Genomic DNA, 22,409 nt, shown 5'->3' on the forward strand with positions numbered 1-22,409 from the left:
ATAATAAACTAAGGGAGATAAATACCTGGTCATACCTTAACATTTTGGATATCCAGGCTAGAACCAGCTTCCAAAAGTTTATCAACTGCAGTAACATTTCCTGCTGCCACTGCCCAGTGAAGTGGGGTGTTTTGGTGAATTTTATCAACTACATTGAGAGAAGGATTAAACTTTAAAAGAAATCCAGTTGGTTCTGGCCTGTTTCAAAAAAAAAGAGAGATGAATGATTTGAGGGGTAAATGTAAATAACCAATCTTTTTAAGCTAATATATTAATTAACAAATCAGTAAGTACAGGTAACCCCATACAACACAGTTGTTAGGTTCCTAACAAATGCGCTGTTTCGCGAATCTGTGTCATACGAAACACAGAAGTAGTAGAAAAAGGGGGACTAGGTTCCAAAAATTAATAAAACATACTATTACATTTTTATAAGTAAGAGAAATATCTTTATTAAAACAATTTTCATCAAAAGTATTACATATTAATATAAATTAAGTAATGTTTTCTTCATCATCACTACTAAGCTCCATTAACCAAATGTTTTTTTCTTTTTGACAAGATATCCTCATCTGAACTTTCTTCAGCATTATCTTGATTTCTATGTTCTACTTTTTGCAAAAAAATGTTATTTTATATTTTATATTGCTTGCTTTTAGCTGAGAGACCTTTATAAATTCCGTTATATGGTGCTAAGCACTTTTGAAGTTCTCTCTTAAACCTTGTGCTCCTTTCAGTGCAAGGATCTTCATTTAGGAAATATGACTGGAACTGTTTGGCTAAGTCTAGGCCTTTCTTTACACTTTTTAGAGTAAACTGTTTAAGTTCTTCGTTTTCATCAGTGCTATCGTTCCCTAAGTTATTTTGGCACATTCCAGATGTCATTTCCACCAAAACTGCTTCATCAGTTTCTTCTTCCACCAGCAATTCTTGGATATCTTCTACAGTTGTATCAACAAAACCTTCCCCTCCTAAAGACTTGGCAAGTTCTACTATTGCATCCACCCTGTTTTCTGCTGGCTCAACTCGATTTTCACTTTGAATTGACTCTGGCCATATATTTTTCCAACAATCATGTTGTGTTATACGGGGGATACCTGTATTCTGTGCAGAGTTCTATTGTGATGCTAACAGGAAAGAGGCACGCCCCCTGCCCTGCCCCAAAATATCTATATATATTATGTGACAGTCTATTATATAGATAAGACAATTTTCACATCAATACTGCTTTTGTTTTTCAAACTTCTACTTTCATGTTTTGTTCTAGTGGTTAACATTTTCTTTTAAATCGTACACTTAACTTTGGCCAATATTAAATTCTATGTTACTTATCTAATTAAAAAAGAAATGTAAAATATATTTGAGGAGATAACCCAAAAGCTAATTCACATTCTCCCTTTAACCTATTATTAAATAAAGCAGGTAGAAATAATATCCTAAAATACATATTTATCTTAGAAAATTATGAATTAGAAGGCAAAATTCAATAAAATATTTTTGCTTTATCATCAATAGCTTCCCTTCCTGCATGACTATTTGAAATTCTTGCAATAAAATAATATTCTACTTTACTTATTCTATCAAGATCTTTAAACACTATACCTGATTTCAGAGTTATTTGCAAAGAAGACAAAACGCTTTCTAGAAAAATTCTACTCCTAACCCTACCACTCCATGAATGAGAAGGAAATGGCATCAGAACTAGCTCAGTTTCCAGGAGAAAATCCCAAAGTAAAAACAGAATCAGAAACTGAGCATAACACTGGAAACAAACTGATAAAGGGAAAATTATGGCATATATATGGCATATGAAGTTGAACTATATGGTGGTCATTAATCACAATACACAGAAAAACTTAAATGTACAAGTACTTGATGTGAACATATAAACTATTTTCACAGAGTAGCTACAATATTTTCAGAGCAGTCAACAATGTCAGAGAACCTCAACATTTATTGTTTTGCGGGAAGCAGACTTATCATCTAGATTTCAAATTATGAAAACATTTAAACTTGTCGCCATTTTTTTGAAAATGTAAACTAAGAAGTGTAAGTCATGTTAATATGTATATGCTATGAAATCTCTACCTAGTTTGTAAGGAAATTATTTTCTTATAGTTTTCAAACTGTTTCCATAAGCTATCAGAAAAGAGAAAATTTATTTCAATGGTGCTTTTCCAAATACAACTACATAAAAAGTCCATATCATAGACATAGGGTGGAAAATCTTATTTCATTTTTCCGAACGTAGTATCATTTCATATAGATTAAGATACTTAAAATTATATATACAAAAAAGAAATTTTCACAGCCACGAATCAGAATAAACCAATTAAACTCACTTACCCAAGTATTTTGTGAGCTGATAACATGAGAGGTGTCTGCCCATTTAAATCTGTCATATTCACACTCTGTTCAAAAAGAAGAGTCAATCAACTTAACTGCAGAACAGTCAAAATTTTCTTTCTTCTCTTAATAGAAACATCTCTTTAACACATTAATATTATCATTGTGTCTACAAAGAGGGTTGAAATATCATTTGAAAAAAGAATGTTCTGCTTCACAGCCATAAAAATCACAGTATAAAAATCCACTGATTTATAAAAATATTTTTACAGGGATTATCTGAATATATGATTTATAGTGTTATATAATGTGAATGGAAGAGAGATAAGGAAAAGAGAAAACTGATAATCACCACCAAATGTAAGAGACTTTAGAAGTAGACACCTTAGAAGTTATCTAGTTCAGACCTTAACTGAGACATTAATTCATACTATCATCTCTTACGCAAAGTCATCCAGTTTCTACTTAAACATTTCTAGTAAGAATAAACTCCCTATCTTCTGAGGCAACGCACCATATTTTTTTGGATTTATCATATTATGTTTTAAAAGGTAACACATGAAAATTTCTTTTCTATTCTTCTAGAATATTAAAAAAAGGAAATTGTATCTCCTTTTAATAAAATGGACCCAAGTTCGAGGAATACAATAATGGTTCCAACAAGATCAAAAAAAGTTCCAATTATTGAAGATTCTTATGGGCCCTGGAGGAATACAACATGGGAAGGAACCCAAAGAGAAGCAGAAAGGATTCTGCCTCGAATATCTTTCCAAAGTGAACCCCAGAAGGTTATAATTATTCTACTTTAATTGGCTGAGTCTGAGAGAAAGTGCTTATTTAAAGAGCACACAATCATTCCAACAGCATTTGTGCAAACATGTTGCCATGCCTGTTACAGGCGAGACTGCTAATATATAAACTACTTTGCTATGAGAAAGCATATCCCAGACAAAGATAGCTGACAGTGAAACTCTCACTGCCAATAACCTATAATTTAACCTGTGCCCTAAATGGATGCCTTTTAAGGCAAGTCATTTTTCATGGAATTACTTTAGAGAACAATGAGAAGCATACAATCAAAGTGGCCTCCCAGTTAAGACTCAAACAATGAAAGCAATGACGAGTTAATTCAGTGATATGACTACTATTTCTGCATTCAACCAGAAGGAAAATACAGGCTTTGAAGTCATGTGTTTGAAAATCTCTGCAAATTACTAAGGTCATAAGGAAAACTATTACAAGCTTACAAGTTTCAGAAACATCTACTAAATGCTACTGAGCTAAATGACCTATCCTGTTTGTTCCAATGAAGCCAGAAAGGAGTACTGAATACATAGACTTACTGAGGGCTAATATTTGAATATCTGGATATCTATAACTTACTACTTGCGGTCAGGGGGAGAAGGGGTAAATAGGGGAAGGGTCTAGTGAAGGAACTAGTATAAATAACCCATGGACATGGACAACGGGGTGGGGTATGACTGTGGGAGAAGGGGTGGGCTGGGTGGGGGGAGAAATGGGAAAATGGGACAACTGTAATAGAACAACAGATAAATTAAATTAAAACCTTAAAAAAATAAAAAATAAAAAATAATAAAAATAAAAATAAGAACAGACTACTAATCATCTTCCCAATCTCTTCAAATCTGCAGTAACTGGAGTGTAAGATACGTTTCAAAATATACCTGTCCCTTTGAGATGAGATACGCTATGATAGGCATGTGTTGAAATAACACTGCCAGGTGGATGCTGCTGAATCCTTCTCCATCGATGAGAGTGGGGTCTGCACCATACTGTAGTAATAATATGACCATAGGTAAATGCCCTTGTCTGTAAACAGAGAATAAAAATTATACTGTATTCTATGGCATGCAGAAAAATAAATAAAATAAGTTAAGGGAGAAATTGATATCCTTAAGACATGAGGGATTTAATTAGATATAAAAAGTATTTCTTAACAGTAAGATTTTTAAAACTCTGGAGATTCTCTAAATGTCTTTTATTTAGATGCTCCAAACTTAAATCTGGACAGTCCTCCTTGAGTGCAGGTAATAACCTTAATAACCTCCTAATCTACCTTAAACCTCATGTTGCTACCATGCACAAATAATAATTTTACATGACTAATGCTAAAAATGTAAACTTTAAAACCACTTAGAACTCACTGTTGCTACTTTAAAATTATCATGAGCCAGACATGCTGCAATATAACATTCAGACTGCAGGTGTACTTTAATAATATTCTTAGGGACTAGATATTAGCACACTTGAATATCACTCATTTTCCACACAAGGCTCTGTACCTCAGTAGCCTAAAAGGGATGAGTTAACCCTAGATCCTTCAAAATTCTTGGCTACTGAGAAAAGATTTAATTCCTTGTGTTAAATAAACAATTATTCACTTTAGTTTCAGGTTCATGTCACCCCACCAATCACAGAGAATGGAGTTAAAATGAAAAATAAAGAAATTGTTAAGTATCAAGACAGGCACTTACTAACTTCAGCTTCAGATGGCTAATACAGACCAGTGAAAAGAACTGACTGAGTTTACAGTTCACTGAACTATCGCTTTTATTCATGTGCTTAAATATAAAAGATATTTATTTTGATTAAAACAAAAAGTATAAGATACATATTTGAGTTTAAGCATCATAGTGAAGCCTTAAGTTGTCTTTGGAAACTCTTTAAAGCTCCATTTATCTATTTATTTATTTAGTGAAGAGGGTAAAAAGGAAAGAAAGACTTTCAAATGATCTGTAACTGCAGTTCACAATATGGTGGCTACTAACCATATATGTCGCTATTTAAATTCAAATTAGTTAAAATTAAATAAAATTTAAAATTCAATTTCTTACTTACATTAGCCCCATTGCACATTTCACGTATGGCTAGCAGTTACCATGTTGGATGGCATAGAATAGAACATTTCCATTATCACAGAAAATTCTATTGGAAAATGCTAGTTAATGTTCAGAAAATAAACTTGTCATTTGACTTTGAATAGCAATTTCAGTGTATAAGAAATCTTTACCTGATGGCCCAGTGAAGAGGAGTTGAATTTAAATCCCCACCCAACTGATCTACCACAGCACCCTTTGAAATATAATACCTGTTAAAAACAGACACAAATAAAAATAAGGTTTAAAATTTAAAACTCACACTGAGAAAGAAAACATTAACTTTTCTTAGTAATAAATGTATTGGAAAACAGAAATTATAATAAGAATACTCCCTAAAAACACTCAGATCTGCAGAAGTCTGAAAAGGTTCACACAACAGCATCAAACAGATCCCTGGTGAACTATTTATAGCATATAAGTAAATACTCCTGCTGTTAAGAGCATTCCATTATAATGTACATACCAAGCATGTGATAACTACTCTGTATATCCTAATTACCACAACACTCTTGAGATGGTTTATATCCAAAAGGTTTAGAATCATACAGATATTCTATTTAACTTGCAAGAAATTATGCCACTTTAAACAGTTTAAAATTAGAATTACTTATATGGAAATAGATTCTAAAAGTAGTAAAAAATGAATTCAAAATCCTTTCAGAAAAGTTAGGCATTTTGAGTGTTTTGCTATCGATTTGGGGGGCACAGATATGATACACTGTATAAGTGAATCTATAAGGTAAAGAGACTTATTTCCCTCTGTGGTTTATAGGAATTAGTCTCATTATTTCAAAGTTGTGCTTCATAATCATATTATTGAAACAATACACCAGTTTATTTTCACAGAAAAGGGGTTTGCCTGTGTGTGTGTTTATTTTAAACTTTAGTATATTTTTATTTTGTTAAACCTCAAGGATTAAAATATGTATAATATAGATCATATATGTGTTCACATACACACATATATTTTATGTGCTAAGGTATAAAACAAAGAAACAAAAACAATGGGCAGGCAGTGGTGCTTTATGAAGAGAAACTATTTTCTACAATCCCATACGTGCCTACTTAAAGATTCCATATTTAGCTTTTAAAAAGGATAATTATTCCTCTACCCAACCATTCCTCCTGTCATTATTACAATGTAAAATATTCCAGTGTTTCTTCTAAACTACATGACTCTTTCTGTTCTAGCCTGAAAAAGTTTATCTTACGATTTTTCTTTTCAAAAATGTTCAATTTCATTGCCTCAACTTTATCTTTATGATTTTCCATTTTGGTCCAATGACAATCCTGGACTGGATGATCTTCAAGGTCCTTTTCAATGCCCTGATAACTGATATGTGTGGCACAAAGATTCAGGTATTCATTTACAACAGAGGACCACAGATGGTTGAACATTCAAAGGTGCACTTGAAGAAAAAGACAAATGAAGGAGAGGTCTAGAAGTATAAATACACTATTACTATACATATAGCCCATCTTACTTTACAAGATCCAGCCTGTTGTTAATAGCAGCCCAATGAAGAAGTGACACATTTTCTTTGTCTGGTTGCCTGACATCATATCCTGCTTCTACCAACTCTTTACATCGTTCAAAAATCCCGTATCTTGAATAAGAAAGAAAAGGACATAGTTGGTACCATTAAAATAATTTCAAATATCAAAATATCTTCCTTTTACCATGTCTTGCTCCAATCTTTCAGTCAACAGGGAAATACATTAACAAAGATATACACAAAGAGGCCATATTGTAAAGCCAAACAACAAAAGTAAACCTGGTTTATTTGACTGATGAGATTAATCTATTTGGGTTGAATTTGGTTTAAACTTTAACATTCACATTTGCCCTCCTTCAATAAATTTCATTTGATCTTCCACTATGTGCCAGGAATGTAGAGTGCTGATTCTTATCCTTGAACCAAACAACACCCCTGCAATGACCTCACAATTAGGGAAAGAGACTAAAACTTGAAATGGGATAAGTTCAATAATAAAATATAAACATAGTATAAGGTATAGCAAAGGAAGAAATGATTAGATGTCCTGAAGGGGATGAAACATGATATATAAACTGTTTTGAAGGCTGAAGGGAGGGCACTTCAGGCACAGGGAATAGCATGTACAAAAGTCAGAGATGTGAAACTGCACAGATGTTCAGAGAAATATAAGCAATTTAACACTGATGAAGGACAAAGCATAAGAAAGAGAAGGGTAAGAGACGAGGCTAGAATAGATAGGCAGAGACTGAATGGGCCTTCTATGCCAGGCTTTGAAGTTTATACTTCATCTATCATTCAAAGGGAAACTACTGAAAGTTTTGAAGAGGAAAGCACCAGGACTCTAACTTTTAAGAAAGATCACATTAGTGGCAGTATGGAAACTAATTTGAAGAGGATGAGGCAGAGACTGAGGGACCAGTATAGAGGCTCTTGCAATAAATACAGGTAAGAGGCAATAGGAAGGGAAAAGTAGGGGTGGACTTGAGAAATAATATATAAGAGACTCATTTAATTGACTATCAGAATGAGAAACAGGAGAGAAACATCTCTATTTAATGCTATAATAACTTTTAAAATAATTCATTAGCAATATTTCTTTTCAATAGAAACTACTAAGTCCCAAAAGACTATTTAACACTTTCTTTGAAACATTTCTATTTAGAGACCTGAAAGCTTCCATAGGGCCTCAAGGGTCAAAATCAAACAAAAGTGTAGAAATATGTTTCCTGTGCAGTAAAATTAAATCATTTCAGTCTCATCAAAAAGCATGTGTGTCCCTGTCTGTCTGTCCGTCTGTATGGCATTCTTAACATAGACATAATTGTCTGACAATGCTAAATGAAAATATTAATAAGAGTAAATTATTGATAATGATATTTTTATATTTTTTATCTTTTAAATGTCAACTTTAACATTTTACTGGAAAAGAAATACTCCCTTTATGTGAGAAATATAAGAGAACACATTAATGAGTATTTGGTTGTTTAGAAAACACACACACACAGCATCCTAGCTCATTTCTGCCTTCCCACATCTACCTAAAGATCTGCCCACAACCACTTAAGAAGGTCTAAAACCTCATAGAAAATTTTAGGAAAGACACAAAATGTAAGTTTTTAATTCCCTGTGAGTGTAGTCTGATTTTTCACACTTATCTTACAGAACTTTACCAGTAGCAGAGAACATTGTAATGTTCCCTTTCTAATTAAAGCAAATATTTGCCTTAACACTCTCATCTTCATATAAATATAATAACATAAACAACATCAAATAATATTCACCTAAAGTAGTGGTTCCCCAAGCCTCTAGAATTCATATAACAATAATCAGAATACTTAAATAACTGTCAATTATTTTTTAACTAAGTAATACATTAGTCTATGTTAAGGCCAACAGGCTAATTGTCACCAATCTTCTTTGCTTTTGACAGAAATTATATCTAGTTAATGTGGTAACATTAGTTTTGTTTGTGCTGATGAGATGCTCTGATGGTCAGATTTACATTTCATTATTAAGAAAATGGATTATGAATCAATGTAGCTTGATATACAAAACATCTCAAAATATATTCAATGGCAAGAGGTAGGTAGCTGTTGATAATCAATGAGATTCATAGGGTAAAAATTTCAGAAATGATTTTATGCAAATATATTTGGAGATCTTAAAGGGAAACTTTCAAAACATACTTTCATTTTCAGTGCAAGCAAAACAACCCACTATATGTTTCAAGTGGTCAGAAAACCTGTTTCTACTTTATGGACTTTCTTCTAGGGCACCCAGGACAACAGGTACGTAGTACTCCATAAGTAAATGTTTAAAACATCCATAAATGTGTGAGCTGGTATTTTTCCATCCCACCTACATATTTAGGTTATAGTACATTTTAAAAGACTCAGATTTGTATTTCAAACTCAGAGTGTAGTTTTAGCGTCACTTAAAATGGGTCATTCACTCAGCAAACATTTACTGGGCATCTAACGCTAGACAGGAACTGTGCAAATGCATGGGGCCTACACAGATGAAAAAGACATGCTTCTGCTAAGAAGCATGCTTCTGCTCACAATCTAATGGAAGAGGCCAGTAACAGACAGCTAAAGTGCCCTGTATGAAGTGCTCTGAGGCTGGTATGACGCACATACTAGCCCTGGAGTATGAAGTGAGTTGGGTATACACTGGCGCCATGAACTGCACGTACATCATTAAAATTCAACAGAACATAAGGATAAAACAAAGAACTGGGAAGACTTACTGAGTAGCTTTCACAATGTCACAGTTACTAGAGTCCTCTATAAGAGGAAGAGCTTCTTTCGCCTTGGCAAGTTCTTTGTTTTCATGTGCACAGACTCCATGTCGACCAAATCCTGAAGGGTGGAGGCCATGGCTGTGATTCCTGCACTGGAGAGTAGGGGTAATTTGACAAAGCACAGTAAGAGAATTGATGTCACATTTAATTACATAACAAAGAATTTACTACTATCAACAATGTCTATGTTATTGAATTAAGATTTTTTTTGAATCTTAAGAGTTGTATCCGAAGGAAGATTTTCATACATTCTCTTCACTAGGATTAGATGCTTAATATTAGAAAATTCCAAATTATACATATGTTTTGTCATAAAACAAAAGTCACCTGTAAAGGCACAAAGAGATCTTGATATTTGTAGTAGGTGGAAAGTGACATTATACATAGGAAGATCACCAGGCCTCTGCTTTGGGAGTTGTAGCAGACACACTAATGATACTGCCCAAATGAATCAAGTTCTTGAATATTTATAACATGAGTTCCAGGAGACGAGGGAGAGATACTTTAAAATATTTGACTAAATAGCCAAAAATCTTCCAAATTTGGAGGAAATTATAAACCCACAGCTTCTAGAAACTCAAAAAAACCAAGCAGGATACATCTCAAATTCTCATACCCACGCATATCATAACCAAATCACTAAAACACAAAAATAAAGAGATAATCTTAAGAGTAGCCTAAGAAAAAAGACACATTATATTAAAAAAACAAAGATAAGAATGAATTCAGACGTCTCATCAGTAAGTGTAAGCCAGAAGACAAAAGCACAATAGTTTTAAAGAGCTGAAGGAAAAATACTGTAAACCTGGAAACACCTGCAAAAATGGGGGTGAAATATAGTGATCCCTTACTTATTGTGGGTATTATGTTCTAGACCCCCCCGCGACAGGTGGAAATCCACAAAGTAGGAACCTTATATTTTATTTTAGTATTTACTGTACAGTACTGCAAAATCCCGCAATACAGCGAAAAATCCGCGATAAATAATTAAATATAATACTTTTAAAAATCCCGTGATACAGTGAGGCCACGATAAGTGAACCACGATATAGAGAGGGACTACTGTACATACTTTTTCAGACAAACAAAAGTTAAGAAAATTGCCAACAAACTTAATACTACAAGAAATGATAAAGGAGATTAGTCCTACTTTGCTTGGAATATGGGAGAACAATGTGGAGTGTAAATGATGTTTTGAGTTGTACACTTGAAACCTGTATATGGTTTTCTGAACCAATGTCACCCTACTAAATTCCATGTAAAAACATACCAGAATAGAAATCTGAATCAATACAAAGGAATAGAGTGCCAGAACTACATGGATAAATATATATAGTTATGTGGGTAAACATAACACTTTTTCTCATTTTTAAATTTTCTTATGATAGTAGAGAAGTGGAATTATACTGTCGTAAGAGATGCTATAATAGTATTTGCAAGTAGACAGTGATAAGTTCAAGTGCATAGTATTAACCCAAGGGCAACCTCTAAATAAATAAAACAAAGACGTACAAGAAATAGGCAGAGCAGAGATAAAATACTTAAAAAGACAGTACTAAAAAAAAAAGTCAGGAAAAGTAGAAAAAAATGAACGAAGAACAAAGAAAAAAAGAAAGACATACCATATATCTTTATAACAGCAAATAGTTTATTAAAAAAATGAAAGAGATTGTTAGATTGGATTTTTATAAAACTACAACTATATGCTGTCTACAATAACCCCACTTTAAATATGTGTGTGGGTGTGTATATATTAAAAGGATAGAAAGGGATATACCATGCAAAATCATTAAGCTTAAGGAATGTAGTAACTATAATTATATAAGACAAAGTAGATACCAGCATAATAAATATTACCAGAGATGAGGAGGAACATTTCATAATATTAAGGAGGCCATCAAGACATAATAAAAAAATGTGCATGTGCCCAAAAGGAACTTAAAAATTCATGAAGCAAAAACTGATGGAACTGAAAAGAAAAACAAAAAAATTCACAATTATAGTTGGATATTTCAATACTTCTTTCAGTAACTGATAGAACAAGTAAACAGAAAACCATATTGGACAGCGAAAGGACAGGAATCAGAAGAGGATAGAGAAGACTTAAAGAACACTATCTACCAACTTGACCTAACTGACATTCTTATAAAACTCCACTAATAATATTTTTCAAGTAACACATGGAATACACACCACAATAGATGATATACTGGGCCATAAAACAAACAATATAATTAAATTAGAAAGCAATAACCTAAGGATATGTGAGATATTCTAAAATATTTAGAAACCAAGCAACACATTTCTAAATAACACATAGGTCACAGAAGTAAACAAAGAAAAATAAGAAAATATTGTGAACTGAATAAAAATAAAAATATATCAAAATGTGCAGGATGCTGCCTAAGTAGTTTTTAGTTTGAATTTTTAGCTTTAAATGCTTATAGTAAGAAAAAAGAAGTTGTAAAATAAATGATCTAAGCTTTCACCTTAAGAATCTAGACGGGCCCTGGCCAGGTGGCTCAGTTGGTTGGAGCATCATCTTGTACACCGAAAAGGTTGCAGGTTTGATCCCCGGTTAGGGCACATACCTAGGTTGCAGGTTTGATCCCCAGTCGGGGCACCTAAGGAAGGCACCTGATTGATGTTTCTCTCTCACGTTTATGTTTCTCTCTCTCTCTCTCTCTCCCTTCCTCTATCTAAAAAAAAGAAAAAATTAATAAACATATCCTTGGGTGAGAATTAAAAACATCTAGAGAGAAAATTAAATCCCAAGTAAAGGGAATGAAGGAAATAATAAAGATAGAAGAAACCAATGAAATATAAAAAGAAAAACAATGCAGAAAATCACTGAAACCAAAAACTGGTTTTGGGGGAAATAATAAGTCAGTAAAACTGGTAAACTTCTAGTCAGAATGATCAAGAAAAAAGAAGTCAATGACAAATACCAGGTTTAAAAAAGGGAACATCAGTACAAGATTCTACACACATTAAAAGAGTAATAAGGGAATACTGTGAACATATTTATGTCAATAAAGTCAACAACTTAGATGAAATACACAAACACCTCAAAAGACACAAGTTATCTAAATGGACTTGAAAAGAAATGAGTAGCTTTGTATCTATTAAAGAAACTGAATTCATAATTTTAAAACTTCCCATTAAAAAAACAAAACAACTTCAAGTCCACATAACTTTTAACTGAGAAACTCTATCACAATACTTAAGGAAGAAATGATATCAACTCCTTCAGAAAACAGAGGGAATACTTTTCAGCTCAGTTAAGGAGGCAACATTTTCCCAATAGTAAAACCAACACATATTACAGGTAAAGAAAACTATAGACCCAATATTCCTCATAAACATATGCAAAAAGCCTAAACAAATAACAAATTACTTGTATTCAGTAATATATAAAAGGATAATATACATTATAACCAAGCAACATTTCAAAATAAATAGATGAAACTTACTATACTAACGGAATAAAGGAAAAAAAATCTAATTTCAGTAGAAAAAAGCATGTGACAAAATTCAACAGCCATCTATGATTAAAAAAACAAACTCTTGGGACACTAGGAAAAGAAGGGAACTTTTTCAATCTCTTAAAAAGCATTTACAAGGCATCTACAGCTACCACACACAATGGTGAGACACTGAACACTTTAACTCTGAAGAGTGAAAACAAAGCAATAATGCCCACTTCCACCACTTCTAATCAAAAATGTACTGAACTCCTAGACAGAGTAATACACTAAGGAAAAAAAATAAAATGCATACAGATTAGAAATGAAACAAATCAATTTTTATTTGCTAACAAATCATTATGTACATAGAACCTAAGAAATCTTTTAAAAAAATTTACAATGGCATCAAAAATTACTTTTAAATACTTAAAGTGATTTTACACTGTATCCCACATTTTTAGTTACATTCAGGGGGAGGTTCACATCAAATATCTAGCAAACCATTCCTAGGAATCAAAACTGGCTTATTTTGTAATCTATCTTGTTCTTTAGCATAAAGTTGTTACTCAGCTTTCACTCATCTCATTCACCAGACCTGTCTCTCTGAACAACTTTCATTGTTTCATTAAAAAAAAAAAAAAAAACCCCCAAAGAAAGAATACCCATTAAAAATAAAAAACTAAAGATATTTGATGTAATGCATCTAAGTCAATTCTGTAGGAGTTCAAAAAGGGTTTAAGAAATTACATTTTTACTAAAATATTCCATTACACCTCAACAGGTTACTGTGACGAGGCAAATGGTTTTTTTTAAGTTAACTTTTTGATATATAGTTCTATGAATTTTAACACATGTATAGAGTTGTGTAACCACCACCCCAATCAGGATACAGACCAGTACCAAAGCCTCAAAAAACTCTCTTGGGATATTCTTTTGTAGTCACACTCTCTCCACACTTCCTGGCAACCACTGATATGTTCTTCATCCCCAGTCTGATATTTCCAGAAAGTCATCTAATGGAATTATGCAGTATACAATGTTCTAAGACTGGCTTCTTTCACTCAGCATAATGCTTTTGAGACTCATCAAGTTGTTACACGTTATTAGTTGTTCCTTCCCTGCTGTATAGTATTCCATCACATGATGCTATCCCAGTTTATCCATTCAAAAAGCTTCTCTTGGCAATCATAAATAGAACTGCTATAAACATTCATGTACATGCTTTTGTGTGAACACATGTTTTTGTTTCTCCAAGAGGGAGACTGCTTGGCCATCTGTTAAGTGTATGTTAAATTTTTAAGAAATTGCGAAACTATTTTCCAGAGTGGCTGTACCAACTTGCATTGCCACTAGTAACATGAGAGTTCCAACGGCTCTGCATCCTCTCTGGCACTTAGTATGTTGGTAGTATAGATGTGTAGTAGTATCTAATCATGGTCTTAATTTGCATATCAACCAATGGCTAATGAGGCTGAGCATCCTTTCATGTGCTTATTTGCCATCTGGTATATCTTTGGTGAGTTTTTAAAGTCTTTTACCCCTTTTTTTTTAATTGGGCTGTTTGTTTTCTTAAAGTTTTGAGAGTTCTTTATATTATATATTCTAGATAAAAGTCTTCTGTCAGATATGTGATTACAAATATTCTCTCCCAGTAGCTTATCCTCTCATTTCTTAAAAGTCTATTTTATAGAGCAAAAATTTTTAATTTTGATGAAGTCCAATTTATCACTTTTTTTCTTTTATGGGTCATCCTTTTGACGTCACATCTAAGAACAACTGTCTTGGGACCAAAACTCCTCTATCCACAGTAGTTGTCCCTCAGAGTTTCAGGTGCCTGTGCTACCAGGAAAACTTTCCTGCTCTTTCAACCTACACTAGAGGTCTTCTCCTGGAGCACTCTCAGCCTACATTGATGTTCCACCTCCAGGGTCCAAGTTCAGGCAGGAAGGAAGGGAAGGGAGGGGAGGGGAGGGGAGGGGAGGGGAGGGGAGGGGAGGGGAGGGGAGAGGAGGAGAGGGGAGGCGCAGAGAGGGGAGGGGAGGGAAGGGGAGGGGAGGGGAGAGGAGGAGAGGGGAGGCGCAGAGAGGGGAGGGGAGGGAAGGGGAGGAAAGGTAGGGGAGGGGATGCAGATGAAAAAAGAAAAGGTAAATTACTTCCTGGTTCAGCGTTTTTTTTGTTGTTGTTGTTGTTTTATAATTCTTGTCTTTTTCCCCAATCTATATGCTACAATTTACTTTTCAGAATCCTCAGAGAGCTGCTACTGGCATTCTCCCCAGTGCTAAGCCCATCTTACCCAGAACCAGAACCAGAAATGCTCTTTTGATCACCTAAGTTCTGATTTATCTGGTAAATTCAACGACAGTACTTGACATTCTTATTTTATATTTGCACACAGCTAAAAGTAAACACATAGGTTGTTGCATTAAGACATGAATAAGAACATTACTTTTGAATTCATCATATTATAGTAATTATAATTATATCCAATTGGAAGACAAGTGGTAAGGAAAAAGTTGAACTATACTCAATTTCTGGAGTGTCAAAAAACAGGTGTGGCTAAAATTGACAGAGAAATCAGCCTATTTTTTATATAAAACCTCATTTTTAAAATTATGATTCACATTCATTTTAAAGATCTAGAAATACAAAAATGAACACTTTCCCTTCCAATCTTATATCATAAAGATACTATTATTAGCAGTTTGGTGTATCCTTCCTCATTGTGCATATACTCTAGCATATATAACATTATACATACAGTATATCTACACATAGGTTTTTATCATTTTCTTCTTACGTTTGTTTTAGAAAAAACAATGGAACCGCATTCATCAGCTTGCTTGTCTCACCTAGCAATGAATCATGTGCTGGTCAGTAATAGTTGAACATGGGGGTGCAAGTTCAAAACTGTTTTACTGATAGGAGTGCATGATCAAAACAGTTTAGAGGCCAAAGCCCTAAGTTATCTCCTTTGCTCTAGATTCACTCCTTCCCAAAATTTCCCACCAGAGCTACAGGTGAGAAAGGAGATGACCTGCTCTGGGAAAGGTTAACTTTGACTGGAGACAGTCCCATAAACATGTTTAAGGAAAACAACCATATATTCTCATCAAAAGATTAAAGCAAAGTTTATGTTGTGATACTAAATCCTTCTTAGACATTACTCTCCAGTTATCAGAAAAATATTTTTATGGTATTCTCTAGTTGTTTCATTCTTACCATTTTGAAATGTAAACTCCTTGAGAGAAAGGCCAAAGTCTCAGCTTTCACGTTGGCTGTGTGATGGTGGTTAATTCTGCCTTACTTATTTTTTCCAAATGGACTATGGAGGTCCCTGGCTTCTGGCCATCAGCACAGCCAAGGACCTACTACTCAAATAAAGGCTTTTATTGGGAAAGAAAAATCAACTGAAAAGTGGCCCCCAATATCCTCACTGCCTGAGGCAGCTGGAGCTCCCTCCAGAGTCCAGGAAAGAAGGGGCCACCAAACTGGCCCTTAGATGGCTCAGGTGAAGAGATCTAAGTCAGTACTTTTGGAGTTGTAGAACTTTCCCCGGGGATCCAGCTTCCGGCAATAAACACCATCAGGCAAGTAGCCTTCATTTCCCCAGGTCTGCACCTGGGTGCTGGTGAAGGGCCCATACAGCTCAGCACAGCCTGCGTTCTCCCACTTACATTCCCACATTGCATCCACCGGACCACCTCCAGTCTCTCTTCTCTGGACAGGGGTTGGGGTCTCCAGCTCTCCTGCTGCCATTTCCTCAGCAAACATGCCCAGAGAAGGTTGGTGCATGGGGTCAGGGGATCCCTAGGTCCGGCACCCCAACCCTTTCAGCTGCATGGCCAACCATTCTCTTGTCTCCCAAAAAACGCCAAGGTTGCCCCGAGCCACCATCTTGTCGGCTAGCCCGGATAGCCGGTCCAAGCACAGGGGGGAACTGGTTGTCCAGGCCCCTTGCTACCCCTTTTGCCTCCTCTGGCTCCCAGATGCCTCAGTGCCCCAGCCACTGTCTCTCTTGGCAACAGAAGCTCCAGAGGCACTCGAGGAGGGTTTGGGCACTCAATGGTGTCTGGCCCAGGCTGTCCTCCTCTGAGCCCAACCCATGAACGCTGACTAGGTGGCTGCTCCCTGATCTTCACCCAGTCAATGTTGTCCAGCCAGCTGTCTCAATCTGAGCACCCCAGTTCAGGAAGTAGTTGCCATCAGCATCAAAGCGGCCTTCTTCCATCTCTTCCTGTGGGTTCAAAGGCAGGATCCGCATACTTCCCTCACTGGGGAGTGAGGCTGCTTCCTGACCTTCCACATCCTCCCAGGCCTGGATGTCACATTTGTAGGACCCCTCCTCCTCCTCACTGTCCAAAAGAGTGTTTGCCTTTGAAATGGCTTCTAGGACCTCCTGCCCCAGCCACAAGGTCCACCATCTTCTTCTTAGGGACACTGATTTCATCCTCATCATCCTCACTTCCCATGCTTTGGAATATCACAATCCTCTTTGGCATGACTAGACAGAAGCATCTTCCCCAACTGAGCTAAGAACCCAGGGAAGGCTGCAAAAGATTATCTGCCCTATTTTTGGCTTCAGTTTCTACATTTTGTAAAATGGAAGGAGCAGGTCAATATAGCTATAAAGTTCCTTCCAACTCCATGCTGTATGCTTCTAAGAGGAACTGTTACAAGATCATTAATGACATGTACACTGATAGAGAGTTCACTGCACAAACACACACCCTTTTTGGCAGTGGAAGCTTAACTGCTACATGGCTACCTACAATGTTAATAAGGTAACAACAGATTAAGCAAATTCTCAGGATGTCAGCAAACTCCTGAGTTTTCATTAATCTTTCATTCAGGGAAATGTAAAGGAGACCTACTATATACCAATCATAGTACTGGGTAACTAGGGATAAAAGATTAATAAGACATGATTCCTACTACAATCTATTCGGTCCTTCATCAGGTATTTACTAAACACCTACTATGTGCCAGGCACTGTTCTAGACACAGGGATATGCAGATAAGATCCACACACACCTAAAAAAAGGAATATCAAGAAAGAAATATGAAGCTAGTTGAATAATCTCCTCCAGAGGATAACAAGATATTATGAAAATTACATGAGAGCTATGGATACATCTGTGGTGATTTTTATAACAAAGCCCCCAACTTCTTAGACACTTCTCCATCAAGAGGAGAGGGTCATTGTCCTTCCTCTCAAATCTGAGCTCTGTGATGCTTCACTACTAAATACTGCAGAAGTGATACTCTGCTAGTTCACAGGCCCGGACCTTAGAAACTGGCAGCTTCTTCTTTCTCTCCCAAGACGTTCGCTCTGAGAACCCAGCCACCATGCCGTGCAGAGGCCCAGGCCACATGTAGGTGTCCCTACTGAAAGTCAGCATTAACTGCCAGACACGTGAGTGAAGACAACACCAGATGATACCAGCCCTAGGTATTGAATCATCCCAGTTTACAAGTCTTTCTAGCAGATGCCTCAGACATGGTGGAGCAGAAACAAACCATCCCTGTTCTGCCCTGTCCAAATTCCTGACACAGAGTCCATGAGCATGGCAATAGCTGGTTTACACCACTATGTTTTAGGGTGACTTGCTACAAAGCAATAGATAAGAGAAACATCTCTAAGATATAAGGGATCATATATTTCTCATGATATCTTCAGTATTTTTAATTTGATTAGTAATCAAATTAGTATTTTTCTAAAAAGTAAATACTTTTAAAGTTACAATGGGTATTATTAAGAGAAAACCAAAATCCACAAAATCATATTCAAACTCTGAGGAGGGTCATCAAATAAAACAAAAAGAGAGACAGATCTGATGAGTAACCTTGAACACTTCTCAAGACATTAACAGAAGTACCAGAGGTCAGTTTCCAAGTTCATTCTTCGGACAATTATTTACAGCATACCCACCAGTGCTAGGCACACAGCAGTGAACATAACAGATAAACATCACTGTCCTCATAGCACCTAATTCAGTGGAGGGAAAGAGGCAAGACAAAGAAGTATGTTTAATGGTATGAAATGCTGAGAAGAAATATAAAGCAAGGAAGGAAACTAAGGAATGTTGCTGGTATTGGTGATAATGGGGAAGGCTTGCCATTTGCGTCATTTGAGGTGACATTTGTGTCAAGACCTTAAAGAGGTGGGGAAATAAGCCATGTGGGTATATGAGGAAAGAGTATTCCAGACAGAGCAAATAGTAAGTACAAAGACCTAGAGGCCAGTATGGCTGGGGTTGAACAAGCAAGAAATAAAACCCTGGCCGGTGGGCTCAGTGGGTTGGATGTTGCCCCATGGACCTAAGGGTCACCGGTTCTATTCCCAGTCAAGGCACATGCCTGGGTTGCTAGCCAGGTCCCCAGTTGGGGTGTGCCAGAGGTAACCGATCGATTATTTTCTCCCTCTCTTTCTCCTTCCCTTCCCCTCTCTCTAAAAAGAAATAAAACATTAAAAAACAAAACAATGCACATACCTTATTTTAAAAATTCTTCATTGCTAACAAATGCTAACCACCGTCTAAGCCTTCAGCAAGTCATAATCTATTTACTGGTGAAGGGTCTTACCTTCAATTTATAAAAAAACAGTATCTGCGAAGCACAATAAAGTGCAATAAAACAAGTTCTGCTGTACTGGCAAATTCCGGAAAAAACCCATCAGCTCTGAAGTTGAAACAAGGAGAGCCAAATTCAACCAGAGCAGGAATGTTTTTGTCTGTTTTGGTCACTGATTTATCTCCAGCACATGTAACAGTGTCTAACACCTAGTAGAATGAATGAAGTCTTGGCTCTGTTACTTAGCAGCTATTAGACTTTTAACAAAAGACTTCAAATTTTTGAGCCTCAGGTCTAATATCTAAAGAGGTAATCCCTCTTACCTCACAGGGTCACAGTGAAGATCAAGAATGGGTAAATATTTTGAAACTGTAGAGCACCATATATAGGTAAGGTCTTTACACTATTGTTGGAATGGCAATTATTATTAACAACAATAATGTCTCTACCTTGCCCCATTAATTTCAACCTGTGAATCATTCTTTCCCTCCATCTGTCACGGAACCGGGGGTAGGGCTATCTTCCCGTCAACATGAGGGAGTCAGCTTTAAGAACCTAAAGGTTTTTTTACATGAGTGGCAGTAATTAAGATATGATAATTACACCTACTATGTTTTCCTTGAAATGCTGAGAAAAAAAGAAAATGAGACATAGTTCCCATGTGAGGATTCTACACCCTTCTGTAAAATCCAGTCAGCTTGCAAACCTTTTTTTTTCTGTCAAAATCCAAGAACACCTAGTAAGAGTGCCTTGACCCCTCCCCACATGTCTTGTTCCCCACTGAAAGCTACATCAGACTGTTGCAAGAAGGGGAAGGGGGAGCATGAGAAACACCCTCAAGATTAGAAAGACTTTTTTTTAGAGGCCAAGTAATCCAATCATCTCAAACTGCCTGAATCCCACTAGCGACAGAAAATCCACTACCTAACTCACTCCAACCGGAGACAGCTTCAGTTTTCTCATCTGTATATAGAGATAATGTCATCTTCTTAAGGATGTTTCCATTCTGGAATAAAATAATGCATATAAAAGCATATGGCACATGCTAAACACTCACTAAAAGTTGGCTGAATCTGGATAGAGTATTTTTCATTTATTCAATAAATATTAAGTGAGCAGCTACAATATGCCACTCTAGGCATTGGGAGAAAGGGCCATTACAAAAGAAAGACAAAAGTCTCATTCTGTTGGAGCAAACATTTATCTTCTGTTAACTTCCCCCCACTAGCCCGTTCTGTTGCTTGGAATTACATCTGGCTTCTGGTAATACCTCCTCTTCAGAACAGAATCCTTCGAGGTTTTGCAGATAGCTATACCCACCCGTACCTCCCACCCCACCTTTCTCCAGCCTAAACAGCTTGAATTCTTTCAAGGAGTAAGCAAGGAGGTGGGAACAAGAGCTAAAACAAGGCTGGGTGGCGCGAAGGCGGGTGCCCAGGCACCTCCGCCGAAAAAGAAATCAATAGAACAGCAGAGACTCCAGCCCAAGGTCAAGACCGGCTGGTCCAACTCAGGTGTGTCACCTGACACCTCTCCTAGGAACCGCCATCCCCGCCTCCTAGGCCTCACAGCGGTCCCGGCCAGCCACAGGGGGAACCGATCCCAGGGGATGACCTGACCCCCGTAAGAAGGCTGGAAGGTTGGAGAAGGCACTCAATCCTCTGCCCAGGCCTCTCCTTCCCGGTCGCCTCAAAGAGAATTCCCAGCATCATTCCCGGTGTTTCCAGGCTTCTTCCTACCCGGCCCAGGCCCCTCCGCCTCCGGAGGCGCCTCTGGGAGCTTCATCAACCCACGCCCTCGTCTCCCTACAGCCGCCACCGCTCTCCAGGCTCCCAGGACAGCAAGAGCCGGCCGCACTCACCTGCGAGCCCAGACCCGGCCCCTCCATCGCCCCAGTGACGGTGGCGACTCGGCCAAGTGGCTGAGGCAGCCCGCTCCCCAGCCCGCTCTCTAGCCAGCCTCCAGCGGCCAGAATCCCACTTCCTGCTGGCGGCCCTGCCTCTGCCGCAGCCTCCACTCGCGCCTTTACCGTCAATCGGCCTTGGAAAAGCCAATCCCTGCTCTCCCCTCGGCTGGGGGGCGGGACTTTCTTGCTACACGGGAGGCTGGCAGGGAACCCCGAGTCTGAGGCCCCGCCCCCAGCGCGTCACCGCGGTCAAGTTCCAGCCTCTGGTCTAGCCTGCATTACTTGCCTAGGTAGGTGTCATGCTGATCTTCATACCCCATCCTGTAAAGCCCCCCAGCCAATGTTTGACATCTAATAAGGAATCAACAAATGTTAACTAATAAAACATTTGCCACCCTCCATTTCTGCCATCTTGGGATAATCAATTCCACGGCTGAGGGGTGCGGAGGGAGGGGGTCTGTTTTCTTCTTACAAAACAGAACATAATGAATTCCACAGCTCAAACTAGAGGAGGATTGGGCAAGAGAACCCCACCTGCACTCTCCACGTCCCTTTAAGGTCTGCTCTGAAGGAGCTGGCATCTAAATTCTGTTCAGCTCAAAAGACAGCAATGAAGATAGGATAAGGTTTCGTCCATGCCCTTGGGGAGCTCCAGTGGGGCAGTGGGGCTCTCCCTACTCAGTCCCCAGAAAATGGGAGCTTTTCTAACCCAGCACTAACACAGTCTTTGTAATTAATTATTCCTTAATATATCTGTTGTCAAGGTGAACCAGATTAAGACCTTCAGAAGTTAAACTGTAAAAGAACTGAAAACATTATGATTACCTTAGTCTATAAAATTAATACTAAATCATAATATGTGTCTAGAAATCTAGCAAAGTACTGGTTTTTCCCATGATAAAAGCTATAATACAGTAA

At 37.1% G+C, this 22,409-nt stretch overlaps 1 protein-coding gene and 1 pseudogene across 1 annotated transcript in view; both read right to left on the reverse strand.

Moving 5' to 3' along the window:
* ZDHHC13 (zDHHC palmitoyltransferase 13) overlaps positions 1-21,588 on the reverse strand; it is a 43,794-nt gene extending 22,206 nt beyond the window's left edge. The window contains exons 1-7 of the mRNA XM_090263239.1: positions 21,447-21,588; positions 9,495-9,640; positions 6,731-6,853; positions 5,378-5,455; positions 4,032-4,176; positions 2,347-2,411; positions 36-198 (exon numbers count right to left, since the gene is read on the reverse strand). Of these exons, the coding sequence (XP_090119365.1) occupies positions 36-198; positions 2,347-2,411; positions 4,032-4,176; positions 5,378-5,455; positions 6,731-6,853; positions 9,495-9,640; positions 21,447-21,473 (747 nt within the window). The 5' untranslated portion in view covers positions 21,474-21,588. The remainder of the gene's footprint in view (positions 1-35; positions 199-2,346; positions 2,412-4,031; positions 4,177-5,377; positions 5,456-6,730; positions 6,854-9,494; positions 9,641-21,446) is intronic.
* LOC150018084 (CD2 antigen cytoplasmic tail-binding protein 2 pseudogene) lies at positions 16,520-17,514 on the reverse strand (annotated as a pseudogene).
* Positions 21,589-22,409: the final 821 nt, after the last annotated feature.

The sequence above is a fragment of the Furipterus horrens genome, unplaced genomic scaffold, assembly GCF_987537825.1.
Source record: "Furipterus horrens unplaced genomic scaffold, mFurHor1.1.pri manual_scaffold_2, whole genome shotgun sequence".
NCBI classification, from domain to species: Eukaryota; Metazoa; Chordata; class Mammalia; order Chiroptera; family Furipteridae; genus Furipterus; species Furipterus horrens.